At 36.0% G+C, this 14,418-nt stretch overlaps 1 protein-coding gene across 19 annotated transcripts in view; it reads left to right on the top strand.

The window, feature by feature from the left end:
• The window catches only part of zgc:55733, a 38,232-nt gene extending 26,356 nt beyond the window's left edge, over positions 1-11,876 (top strand). For 16 of the 19 annotated variants that reach the window (XM_021477446.2, XM_021477444.2, XM_073906352.1 and 13 more), the window contains 3 exon segments: positions 2,321-2,434; positions 4,528-4,640; positions 10,266-11,876. In XM_021477446.2, coding sequence (XP_021333121.1) covers positions 2,321-2,434; positions 4,528-4,640; positions 10,266-10,364 — 326 coding nt within the window. In that variant the 3' untranslated portion in view covers positions 10,365-11,876. 19 annotated transcript variants of the gene reach the window in all.
• The last annotated feature ends 2,542 nt before the right edge of the window (positions 11,877-14,418 follow it).

Here is a 14,418-nt window from a genome sequence, read left to right as displayed (position 1 = left end):
GTATCACAGCTTGTAAATGTTTTCTGTAGCCAGCCAAGAGTCTTTCAATTCTTGTTTGAGGTATCTTTGCCCATTCTTCCTTACAAAAGTCTTCCCATTCTTTAAGATTTCTAGGCTGTCTGTCACGCACTGCTCTTTTAAGGTCTATCCATAGATTTTCAATAATGTTGAGTTCAGGAGATGGTGAAGGCCATGGCAAAACCTTCCGTTTACACTTCTTGATGTAATCCACTGTGGATTTTGACATTTACATTTAGTCATTTAGCAGACACTTTTATCCAAAGCGACTTACAAATGAGGACAAGGAAGCAATTTACACAACTATAAGAGCAACAATGAATAAGTGCTGTAGGCAAGTTTCAGGTCTAAGAAGGAAAGTATTAGTATATTTTTTTGTTTTTGAGTACAGTTAGTGGTATATCTAGAGAGGCAATTGCAGATTAGGAAGTGAAGTGGAGACTAAATAGTTGAGTTTTTAGTTGTTTTTTGAAGACAGCGAGTGACTCTGCCGTTCTGATGCAGTTAGGGAGTTCATTCCACCAACTGGGCAGATTGAACGCGAGAGTTCGGGAAAGTGATTTCTTCCCTCTATGGGATGGAACCACGAGGCGACGTTCATTCACAGAACGCAAGTTTTTGGAGGGCACATAGATCTGCAGAAGTGAGAGCAGATAAGGAGCAAAGCCAGAAGTCACTTTGTAGGCAAACATCAGAGCTTGATGCGAGCAGCAACTGGCAGCCAGTGCAAACAGATGAGCAGCGGAGTGACATGTGCTCTTTTAGGTTCATTGAAGACCGCTTGTGCTGCTGTGTGTTTGAGGTGTGTTTAGAATCATTATCCATTTGTAGGACCCATCCTCTCTTTAACTTCAGCTTTTTCACAGATGGCATCAAGTTATCATCCAAAATTTGCTGAAATTTAGTGAAGTAATTTTTCCTTCTACTTGTGAAATGTCCCCTGTGCCACTGGCTGCAATACAACCCCAAAGCATGATTGATCCACCTCCATGCTTAACAGTTGGACAGAGGTTATTTTCATAAAATCTGTGCCCTTTCTTCTCCAAACTTACCTTAGCTCATTCTGGCCAAACAGTTCTATTTTAACCTCAACGGTCCACAGAACTTGTTTCCAAAATGCATCAGGCTTGTCTATATGTTCATTTGCAAAGTTCAAACGCTGATTTTTGTGGTGAGGATGTAGAAGAGGTTTTCTTCTGATGACTCTTCTATGAATACTATATTTGTACAAGTATCTCTTTATAGTGGAAAAGTGTACCACAGTTCCAGTGTCTGCTTGATCTTTCAAAAGGTCTAAAACTGATGAGACAAATACCTCTGTCTCATCAGCACCTGAGTCTGGAAAAATCCAGGTCCAGCATGTGTCATGCGCTGTTTTCACCCATTCAGAAACAGGTGATTTAATAATTATATTCATTTAGACTTTTAGATTTCATACAGCTGTCCCCTCACTTTTAAAATGTCCACCCTGGTTGAAACCATATATTGTGCAGCGTTATTTGACTATATAATTAGTAGGGTTGCCTGATGTTGGAAAAAAACTGACATTGCAATATTTTTTCTTCTGCAATTTATAAATTGTGATATAAATACAATTACTACATTTCAATAGTGACCAATTTTTCTTTCTTTTTAAAATATTTCCCAAATGATGTTGAACAGATTCAGGAAATGTTCACAGTATGTCTGATAATATTTGTTCTTCTGGAGAAAGTCTTATTTGTTTTATTTCGGCTAGAATAAAAGCAGTTTTTAATTTTTTAAACACCATTTAAAGGACAATATTATTAGCCCATATTATTTTCGATAGTCTACAGAACAAACCACTGTTATACAATAACTTGCCTAATTACCATAACCGGCCTAGTTAACCTAATTAGCCTAGTTAAGCCTTTAAATGTCACTTTAAGCTGTATAGAAGTGTCTTAAATATCTAGTCAAATATTATTTGCTGTCATCATGGCAAAGATAAAATAAATCAGTTATTAGAGATGAGTTATTAACACTATTATGTGTAGAAATGTGTTGAAAAAAAAATCTGCTCTCCATTAAACAGAAATAGGGGAAAAAAATAAACAGGGGAGGCTAATAATTCTGACTTCAACTGTAAATTGTGCAGCCCTAATATTCACAAAGAAAATGCATGTCAAATTGGATTCAGTTGCACAATCCAATCAATAGTGTTTTGGTCGGGTTTAACATGCCAATTCATAAAAAATATATAAATAAATAAATCTTCAAACACTAGTGTGTATTTGACGCCTGAAATGTTTGGTAACCTGTGTGTTTTGTGTGTTTCCAGTGAGAGCTGACGATCTCCAGACCATTAAGAAGGAACTGACTCAGATTAAACACAAAGTGGACTACCTGCTGGAGAGTCTGGAGCGCATGGAGAGAGACCACAGCAAGAAATCGGGTATATAAGAGAGAGAAAACCATATTCAACAAACAGCAGTACATCTGGCAATATCTAATGCCACTAAACTCTCAATAAGATTTTTTTTCTGGGTCTTATTATTATTATTATTTTTATTATTATAATTATTATGGTTATTATTATTATTATTATGGTTATTATTTATATTGCTATTATTATTATTATTATGGTTATTATTATTATTATTATTATTATTATGGTTATTATTATTATTATCATTATTATTATGGTTATTATTATTATTATTATTATTATTATTATTATTATGTTTTTATTATTTTTATTATTATTATTGTTATTATTATTATTATTATTATTATGGTTTTTATTATTATTATGGTTTTTATTATTATTATTATTATGGTTATTATTATTATTATTATTATTATTATGGTTATTATTATTATTATTATTATTATTATTATTATGGTTATTATTATTATTATGGTTATTATTATTATTATTATTATTATGTTTTTATTATTATTATTATTATGGTTTTTATTATTATTATTATTATTATGGTTATTATGTTTTTATTATTTTTATTATTATTATTATTTTTATTATTATTATTATTATTATGGTCATTGTTATTATTATGGTTGTTGTTGTTATTGTTGTTATTATTATTATGGTTATTATTGTTATTATGGTTATTATTATTATTATTATGTTTTTTATTAATATTATTATGGTTATTATTATTATGGTTGTTGTTGTTGTTGTTGTTATTATTATTATTATTATTATTATGGTTGTTGTTATTATTGTTGTTATTATTATTATTATTGTTGTTGCTGTTATTGTTGTTGTTGTTGTTATTATTATTATTATTATTATTATTATTACAATTTATTTGTAATGCACTTTTTGTAAAACCTAAGCCACAATAATTTAAAAACTCAATTAAATAAAAGAATTCAAACACAGAGATAAAATGTATCATAAACACATTAGAACAAACAGGAATTCAAGTATGCACTCTTAAAAAGATTTGTTTTCAACATCATCTGTTCACATCAGTTCACATTATTAAACTTAATTATTGTAAGCTTAATTAACTAACACTGTATTGGGTATTGGGTAGGATCAGGGATGCATAATAAGATCATGCTACTAATTAGCTAATATCTTAATAACAGGCAGGTAATACACTAGTAGTTAATCACATAAACTGTGACCGGAACTAAAGTGTTATCCATCATCTTAAAACTAGCTAATGTGGAAGCATCTCTAACAGAAGCACCCTTAAAAGGATCATGAAATTCCTTTATATTTTTAAACTAATATCCTCTTATGTTATTAAGATTTTGCATAAAATCATAATGTAGAAGTTTTTGTCTATTCTTTGTGCTGTTTTTGACCATCAGCAGAACGCTCCGTCTGACTGGGCGTGGCCGATTGTAGACTCAGAAGTAAATCCCACTGCACTGATTGGTTTACATTTTGGCATTTAACAAGGCAGTGCAGTAGTAGGTGTCTTCTCTTTCAAGAAGGCGGGGCTTATACACTTTATTACATCATAGAGTAGAATATTACAATTTCGATTTTTAATATAAGCTGATTTTTAGAGGAACTGTTGAGTTCTGAAATGTATCTGAAGTTTTTTTTGTAGTACTATGAGCTCATGTCAAATGATCCAGGGAATTTTGGTTTCTCAGTTCATGAGTCTAATGCTTAAGCAAGAAATTGGATTTGAAATGGCTTTATTTTGTTTGGTTTGTTTTTAACAAACATTATTAAAAATTTTTAAACCTGGTGTACACACAAAACGGGCAGTGAAAATGCTGACTAGCATAAAAAAGTAATGATTATGGCTCATATGATGATTTAAAGTGGTTCAGGTAAGTCGATATTTAGGTTAAATGTGTTTATTTTGAGCTGTGCACGTTCTCCCATCAAGTTCTATAAACCACAACTTTTGCATGAAAAGTGTTGTATGCACATTTCCACTCATTTTATTTATAAATGAGACCCTAAATCTTCAGTTGGAACACAGAATCGTCTTAATCCTGCAGAAATCTTAGTCTTTGTTTGTGTTAATCAAAAGGTCTGCTTGTTTTTGCTAGATGTGAAGAGCGCTAAAGCAGAAGAGGTGTCGCCGCAGCACGGGAAGAAAGATCGAGAAAACTCTGAAATGAACGACTATGAGGATGAAGGAGATCTGCTGGAGGAAGAGGAGGTGAGAAAACCACAAACACCAGCAGGAGAGTCATATCTGGGATCCTCTCTCCTTTATGCTGCGTTCACAGCAGACGCGGATAAATCACGTTATTCGCGCATAAATTGCCGCGTGAAAATTTAAGTTTACTCGCTTCATTCGCGCGTCAAACCCCGCTTCATTCACGTGTCAAATCCGCTTCATTCGCGCATCAAATTCACTTCAGAACAGACGCGGATTCGCGTAATGGGCAGGGCTTCTGTCTGCCCGGTGACTGTAGCTTCGTAGCTAAATTTGCGCAGACCATTTGTGTGTATCGTGCCGCAGGATGTCTATTCGCGCGTTTGCATTGACTTAACATGTAAATCACTCGCGCTTGACGCACATTCTGCATCTAGTGTGAGCGCAGCTAAAGTCACATTGTTGCTATTCCCTGTTTTCAACATATAATCGTTCTACACGATCTTAAGAATAATGTGTGAAGATATAACCATACTGAGTCAGACCAGCACGTGATGGATTTTTCAGTCTTGCTTCTGCAAAAATCTCTATTCTTTTATCCCACTGGAGCCAGCAGTATAAAGGCCCGATTCACACGGGGCTTCAGCATCAGTGCTTGACAGGGGGCGGGTTTGAAGTTGGGGCTGACGCAATTGTCATTGCAGCGTCAGCCAATGAAATTATTCCGCAATTTGCCACTGTCTAAGCTGGTGTATTTTCATACAGCGATCTGATTGGTTGACGCTTCCGTCAGCGCTTGAAAAGCTGAGAAAGTACCAACTTCTTTCCCTTGCTTCCCTTTTAAATATAAAAAAGAAAACTAATGTTTCATTTTATGAGTTTAATTGGGCTGAATGTAATGTTGAACATGGACACGAACAAGGAGGTTTCCAAAACATTGAAACGCAGACAGAACTGTTACAAACATGCGGATGAAGCGTCAAGTGCGACATCCTGCGGTGTGTTTCGTGTGAATGAAGCTGCGCGAATGAATGTTTTGCACATTCGATGTGCTTAACGTGTGAATCGGGTTGGAAAATCTGAACTTAGCATTGGCATTAACCAATCAGTAGCTTGCTCTTGTAGGGGCGTGATTATGATGTAGCGCCTGTTGGTGTCCTGTGGGGAAATCCACCTGCAGACACCTGACAACAGTTCATCAAACTGGGCTCGGCTCAGTCGGAAGCACAGCTGAAAGCCTCCATCATCCAGGGATGGTTTCTGGAGGAGTTGATGAACTAACAAAGCTGGTGCACCTCTGAACAGAATATCAGCTGCTTCAGTCCAACATCAACATTAGCAGGAGGATGAAGATGAAACCAGGGTGGACATTTCAGCAAGACAATGATCCAAAACACAGCCGAGGAGACTCTCAGATGCTTTCAGAGAAAGACAATCAAGCTGTAGAATGGCCCAGCCAATTACCTGACCCCAATCCAATAAAGAATGCAAAATTAAGCTCAGATTTGATAGACTAGACCAGGGGTCAGAAACCCTTTTTTTTGTCAGGAGCCATTTCTGATTTTTTTTTTAGCAATGTTTTTTTTTTTTTTTAAAGAGCTGTTACGTCCTTTTTGATGTTAATATTAAACTAGGAGTAGATGACATAACATACAATAGTTTAATGTGTGTGACAAGCGGATGGAGAAAGAAATGAACTAAAAACCAAATAATCACTGCAATTATTTATTGCCCATACATCCAATGAAAACCAGTGAAAATATATTATACAGTGAAAGAAAAAATATTTACAATGATTAAATGATGAATTACCTGCGGGAGAGGAAGTAGTTGAATGTGCTTAAATCAAAGAAATAAATATAACAAAACTCAGTAACTGTTTTCACCAAACTAAACTAAATATGAAAAGAAACATCTTCAACGTACCAAACGTCTTAACTAAACTGCTCTAACTAAAAACAAAACATACAGAAAACAGCACATCCTCCTGGGGTCCGTTCTTCATAACTCGCTTAAATGATCTGAGATTATTTGGCAGATCCTGGATCTTTTAATCTTGATAACTGATCTCTCGCTAATTTGGTTCTTCAAACAAGTTCTTGAATCAGATTAGAATGTCTGGATAAACTGATCTGAGATTGCTGCGTGTGTTGTGAAGGACAGATCTATCCATCCTCGAAATCATGATCAGCAATGCAACGATTGGCTAACAGCACAGCAGCGTAATGACATCATCTGATTAATATTCAATTATCCATGTGAGCAAAATTACATCAAATTAGCAGTAAACCGGTTTGTTAAATATGACACGCAATAACTTTCCACATTTGTTGTGAGCTGCAGGCTTTACACTTTCATGTGTCAAGAGTATTCATCATGTATTTCAATGCAAATCAATGTATTTAGTTCTACATTTAGAAAAGATTTTCTTTATTATAGTAGCCGTTTTTTAATCGGTGTAAAGAATAACTGGATGTTTACAAAAGCGTTATCATATCGGTAAAGGCGTCTGCAACTTTTGTGAAGCATCAAATCACCGGCATATTAACTATCAAAACATGTTTATGACTGCATAAATGTATTATTGCTTTAAAAAAAAGTCACATATTGTGCATTTCTATTATACACAATTTGTACTAAAGCGATCTAAAAAGTTCATATCAATAAGTTTTCTTTTTGCACCACCAGGTGGCAGTCTTTGTACTTTCATTTCGAGGGTGCAGATTGCATAAGTTTTATTAATATGTATAACTTAATTTATTTTATTAATGACTATAGCTTTATTTATATATATATATATATATATATATATATATATATATATATATATATATATATATATATATATATATATATATATATATATATATATATATATATATATATATATAGTTAAAAAATATGTACCATTTTCCCAAGTGTATTTAACTACTGCAGTAAGAAAATATCAGAATTCAGTACATACTTTCTGTATTATCTTTGCTTGAACTGAGCCGATCTAATCCTGTTTACATGAATTGAACCTGCTCCCGATCAAGTTTGGCCTAGCAGAACTGTTGCTATGACAACAACTCTCGGATCAGCTTTGAAGAACGAAACGATCCTGGATCGTGTCAAATCGTCAATATCCAAATCCAGCTAACTGAGTAATCCACGTACGAAGAACGGACCCCTGAACCTAGTGAACTAATACAAAATATCAATCTGAGTGTTGTTTGTGTATATCCCGCGACTTACTTACTCCTACACCTCTCCGAGGCATCACTCAAACATGTCAGTTACTGGACAGGTTTACAAGCAAATATATTGCATTATTAAATCGCAAACTTTAGACAAGAGCATTAAACAAGCAAAACACATTCTCTCAGACTAGCCCTCGCAAGAGAGACTGCGGCCAACGTCATCAGCACGAAATGCGGATCCTCCAATGCCGTTCGTACCTGTAAAACATGCATGAAATGACACACCCACATACAAACGAACGCACACACTTATCCAAAATACGTTCTGCAAGCGATCGTTACAAGAGCCATTGATATTACAATAATACAGGTTTAAACAAAACCAATGTCCCTGCACAACTCAAAAATAAACAAATAAGTCCATGAATGAAAAAAGGACAATTTATAGAATTTTTCTTTTCACCATCATCTCACTCACTCATGAAGTTTGTTTGAATTTATGCGCACGATGTTACCATAGAAACACAAGTTGCTTGCCCTTACCCTTAAGGTCGAAACGTCCTTTTATTATTAACAGAGCTCTTATTCATTTTGCTGTAAAAATGACACTAAAAATCAATTATTTTTACATTATACACAATTGAATGTCGTAGCACTAAGGACAACTGTCATATAATCAAATATGCTGACGACACAGTTTTTTTATCTTTGTTAACAAATTACAGATTGTTATGACAGCGATAATCATAATGAGTTTTTGAAGTGGTGCAAAGAAGCTGAACTACAACTGAACACCACAAAAACGAAAGAGATGGTAACTTATTTTAGAAAAAACGCCTTAGAAGTAAAACCAGAGTATTTTAACGGAAAACAAATTAAAGGGTACAGGAATATAAGTATCTTGGTACAATATTTAATACCACATTAAAGTTCCAGCAGAAGCTAAGAAAGTGCATCAGAGAATGTATGTTCTTACTGAACTCTTTCTGTGTAGAAAAAACTTAGAACTTTTTACACCACTTATATCCAGAGTTTATTAAGCTTTTCCTTTTTATGCTGGTTCTCCTCACTTTTCGTTGGAGAGAAAAATCGCCTTCAAATCTTAGTCAAGACTTGCTCCAAGATTATTGGTCTACCTCTGAGAAGTCTAGCAGAGATACATGAACACCGAATATTAAGAAAAACTCAAAGTGTGATAAGAGATGCCTCCCATCTTCTGGGGCATTTTTTTTGTTCTGTTGCCCTCTGGAAGAAGGTTAAGAATCATCAAATGCTCTTCCAGCAGATAAACATTTACCTTTGTTCCTGAGGCAATAAGGCTTTACAACACTGCATTTTAGCAAGTTTTAAATGTACATTCTTAGTACATGGATCTTTCCTATGGTTGTTTTTTTGTACTATTAATGAAGCTAATATAAGGCATGCTGGACTGTGTTTTTCTTAATATTGTTTGTAAGTGATCTGTCTCTTTATGTGTTTGTTGTATCATGAAATGCTACCACCCTAATCCAATTACCCCTGGTTGGATGAATAAAGTTGTTAAACTTAATTGTATTTTCAATTGGAAACTTTTGGATTTCTAGTGACTATTATAATTTTTTTTAACCGCAAAATATTAACAAAGAGAGACCGCTGGAGAGCCATTTATTTTAGACCATAGAGCCACACGTGGCTCACGAGCCATAGGTTCCCTATCACTGGACTAGACCCACAGAACCATCAAGATTTTGACACACTGTTGAAGTCTGTGAGAAACTCAGACCTGAGCAATGCATGCGACTCCATTCTCCATATGAGAGGCGTCTTTAATATGAAGTATTAAACACATTTCAGTAGTTCAGCTCTTTCTCCTTCTGTCATTTAATTGTTATAACACAGAACTCATTTTTCAGATTTGTTTTGTGTTATTATTATTATTATTATTTGTATTTTGGGGTTTTTTTACAGCCTGATCTCACAAGAAAACGTAAGTATTTTACGTTTTGGCAGTTTAGTGGCTATTCGTACGAGTTCAGTCGTACGAAATGGTACGATTTTAAAAAGGAGGCGTGGCACCTAACTCCACCCCTTAACCCAACCGTCATTGGGGGATGAGCAAATCGTACTAAAATGTACGAATTGGATCGTACGAATTCATGCGAATTAGCCACTAAATGAAAAAGTTACGAATTGTCGTGAGATTGCGTTGGGTTTTTACCAAAACCTGCTTTAATTTCATGTCAACAGCTGCTTTAGAAATATTATTCCCAGGACAAAACATGGCAATGTGTTCAATACTTATTGCCCCCGCAGTATCATATGCTGCAATAAACAGACATTGCATATTTTCTAAGGTATGTCGACTAGGGATGTGTGCATATCTTCAAAATGTTAGAAGTGAATGGTATCGGTCTTAGTTTAAGGTTTTTAGGTGGGCTTTTCTCAGAAATAGATCATGCAACTTTAGCTGGAGTTTTTCTGAAGGAATCGCGTATGTAAACTGTTGTCTGCTTTATGTGTGCAGATCAAGAGTCGAGGAAGAGAGGATGATGAGGAGGAAGAGGACGGCGAGCAGGAGGAAGGAGAGGATGATGGAGACAGTGCCAACGGAGATCATGCTTAAAACACACAAACACACACACACACATGCATGCACACTGCGAGATTTAGAGTAGATCCTCAATGCACAAGCTTTCATTTCACACGTCCATAACCAAGACTCATCATGAAAACACAACCTGCTTTACACTCATGTTTTTCAGTGATTACAGCTCTCCCTGTTGAGAGATCGGGAAATTCTCCAACATTCTCAAAGAGTCAAGCTAATACTTGAGTTGTTCATCTAGGAGCCGGTTGTGTTGCATTTTGTCATGTCATGTTGTTTTAAGACCGACTTTGAAAAGCTTGAATGTGTCTGTAAGATTCTGAAGGAGATACAGCTCAGCTTGAAGTCTGATGCTTGGATAGTTGGTCGGCGAAACGAAAAATACGTTTAGTGAAGGAAACGGAGCCTTGAAGACAATATTAATCAACATCTGAGTTGATATCTAGAGCTCTGCTGTGTGGAGTCAGTCGTTCAGTGATTGACAGATTGATGAGCCAATCAGAATGCATTTCATTTTGAATTCTTAAAGAGACACTAACATGCATTCTGTGCATTTTTGCAATCTTGTTAATTGGTTGGCGCTGTCTTCCACCAAAAAACCCTATAAATTGGATTGTCAGGCCATGAAAAGTTCTCCACTTCCAGAACATTGCTTTTCTCTTTGTTTTTTTATGAATATTATCTTCAACAGCTGCTTAAGTTATCATAATGATTGTTGAGATGCTCTTTTTGGGGTCATTCACTCTTTAAACCATTTCCCCCCAATGCTTTTGTGGCTGTGAAACACTTCTGTGTGGGATTTATTGATCCCGAAATGCACTGTTCATCCTATTTCTCTTCATTTTCCTCCCCAACACAATTGGATTTAGGCTCATCACCGTCTCCTATGGCTTTACAATGGACCCTTGAAGCTGTAAATGGACTTCAACCCCTGATCTAGTTGAGTTGAGTTGTGTGTTTGTGGTTCAAGCGCTGCAGTTGTTGCTCTAGGAGTTGTTTTTAGGAATAAATGCGTTACTCGTTCTGACCTGCGGGCGGCACTGTGGCCCATTTCTCTTATTAAAGAGACAGTTCACCCATTAAAACAAAATCATGTAATCATTTCCTCCACGCTTGAGTTTGTTTCTGTTGAAAACAAATGAAGATATTCTGAAGAATGCTGGAAAATGAACCGTCATTGAGTCTAATAGTATTTTTGGCAGTCAATGGTTGATTTATTCCAATGTATTCCAACTTGAACAGCTTCAGAAGCACTTGAGTGTTCGTTTAATGAGGACATGTTCATTTATTTGGGTGAACTATCCCTTTATAGGCTCTCAGAAATGTGTGTATGATTGTGCTGAACTGTTTTATATTGCATAGAGGGGTCGTGCGTTCAGGTTGTACAGTCAATGTCATTTTACTTGTCGGTTTGGTGTATCGTGACACTAAGAGCTTAGTTTTGCTTCTTTCCTCCATTTAGTTCTGTTTGTTTTGTTTTGTTTGTTTGGTCCGTGTAATACGTTTCAATAAAACTACAAATGTTTGTGACGTGTTGGCTGTTATTGAAAGGATCTTCTTAAAGGGGCAGTATGTAAGTTTCACACTCAGTGGTTGTACTATAGGGGCTCTTATTTAATGATCTAGGTGCAAAGTCTAAAGCTCATGGTGCAAACACGTTAATGCAAATCTACTTTTGCTATTTTAAGGACGGACAAATATGCTCTGCGCCACAGCGCTTGGTCTAACAGGGTTGAGCTTATTCTCTTAATGAGTTATGAGTGTGCTTTGAGCATAACATGCATTAAACCGTTCAGAGTCTCGTTTCTGATCCCAGTCAGTTGCGTCGTGCCATGGTGCGTTTGCTATTTACATGGTGGACTTTAAGTAGAAAAACTGAACCCTTCACTAGCGAGAAATCAGTTTAACAGCATTTGCAACAAGAGGATAAAGAACGAGTCTCCTCCTCTTGGCTTTTACTTTCTCTCTTACGTGGATAAGGAAACAGTGTTGTACGCAGTCTGCTTAAGACATCTATTAACCTATGCATAATTAATTTTGTTTGTTAAGCGCAAAGATTCGTTTCAAAACTATTTCTAAATTCAGTTCTAATTTCCAGCAAATGAATAAATGAACAATAATAAAGAAGTGTGCTCAAAAACCTGAGTTATATCCTAATACACATGCTGCCACATATGGTCTAAAACCGGTGGACAAATCTAAGCTTGTTTTTAATAAAACAAATATAAATATGCATATAATAAATAATACTGATAATAATTACATTATACACAAGCAAATTGTTATGAATAAACTGAAAAAGCCTCCCGAGATGAAGTCATGCATGCCTTGGTTTTTAGATTTATGTAAAAAGTAACAATTTTTGTAATATTTTAATCCTTAAATCTTCTTCATTTATAAAGATATTTGCGTATTGCTGTGCATCCGAGAGGGGTCTGGATGCAGACCTGGTGCAGTGCAATCTGGGCTGCATCCAATGCTTTTTAATGGGCTCACTCTCTCCATTTGATTGCATTGTGTCTGACACTGCATTGCTGAGTAATGCAATCTCAGCTTGCATCATAAAGCCTGCATCCAGATACTATTGGTGCATCCTGCGTGTGTTAGCAAGGCGCAGAGCTAATGCGCTCTGTGCTGGACTCTCAGTGTATGATTGTCTCAGATGCAGAAAAGCTAGTCCAGAGCTCAGGGCTCTTTCCCAGGACAGCATGCCAAGCAAGCTTATATTAAATCATCAGCTAATGCCTAGTTCAGACTGCATGATTTTAGCCCCGATTTTGGCTCTCCGACAGGTTTTGAGAAATCGCCGAGAAATGCCTGAAATCACAGACAAATCGCTGCTCGTGCACGTGAGTGACAATCACACAGTATGAACTATCACAGACGCGATCTGAGAGAATCGCCAATGAGTCGCCGATGCCTGTGAGATATTTGGCGTGCTGAATATCTGGAGCTGTCGGCGATTCAAATCATGCCGTGTGAATTGAGTTTTGACTGAAAATAACATCAGCGATCGCCTACAGCCAATGAGAGAGCAGCTTTCACTTGTGTGTGTGCGAGTGTATATACCTGCTGCAGGCCAGCGGGAGGCTGGGGGAGAAGTTAAAAGCGCTCATTTTCGGTTTATTTGGACCCACGAAATGGAGGAAAAACTAGTGGAGGTTTGACAGGACTCAGGAGCAACCGTGTCTGTTTGATGTTTCATACAGAAATAAATTAGTTTATTATCAACGTTGAGGAGAAATGGCTAATTCCCTTTAAACCGAGGTGAGAAAATATGTACATGTTCAACCCCATTAAAAGCTTCTTTCTCATTATGTAGTTAATAACAAAAGATATTCTACAGGTTTTTGGCTGTGAGACGTAGTTTGGACGAAGTTGTCAGCGATTCTTCCTATAGTAAAGTCATGCAATGTGAATGTCCCTGTCGCCGATCCATCTTGCAGTGTAAACAAAGCAGCGACGAAACGCTAGCCCAGACCGTCATGCAGTGTGAAAACATCTGTGACACGACTAGTTTGAAAATCATGCAGTCTGAACTCGGCATAAGTGTGAACTCTTAAAAGGGAGTTTAAATTATTTGTGTTGCAGCTTTATTCAATTTGTATTTCCTTTACGATTAATTGCTCTACCTTGTGGAAAGAAATGTGATATTGTTTGAACTGTAAGTACCAGATAAAATAGTTTGAAGTTTTTTTGTGTTCTACTTAGAGACTATTAATTTTGTGAGTAACTGATATCAATGACTGTGACCCTTTTTTTTTTTCCTCTAAAGTAAATCTATATTTTTTTTATTATTATTTCTATACTCCATTTGGTAGATTTGGATCTACCTGTCAACCGAACAAAAATATACAAATTTATGGATTAAAATCCTTTTTTGTAAATTCAGTGGTTTCTTTAAAATTGGAGTACGCCAGCGCCACAAACTTACAAAAATGTACGATTTTAAAAAGGAGACAAGGCACTTAACCCCTTCCCTAAACCCGACCCTCATTGGGGGATTATGAGCAAATCGTACTAAATTGTATGTATGAGATTGTATGAATTCATACGAATTGGCCACTAAATT

The sequence above is a fragment of the Danio rerio genome, chromosome 7 (genome assembly GCF_049306965.1).
Source record: "Danio rerio strain Tuebingen ecotype United States chromosome 7, GRCz12tu, whole genome shotgun sequence".
Taxonomy (NCBI): Eukaryota; Metazoa; Chordata; class Actinopteri; order Cypriniformes; family Danionidae; genus Danio; species Danio rerio.
This window is presented reverse-complemented; position numbering and strand designations above follow the sequence as displayed.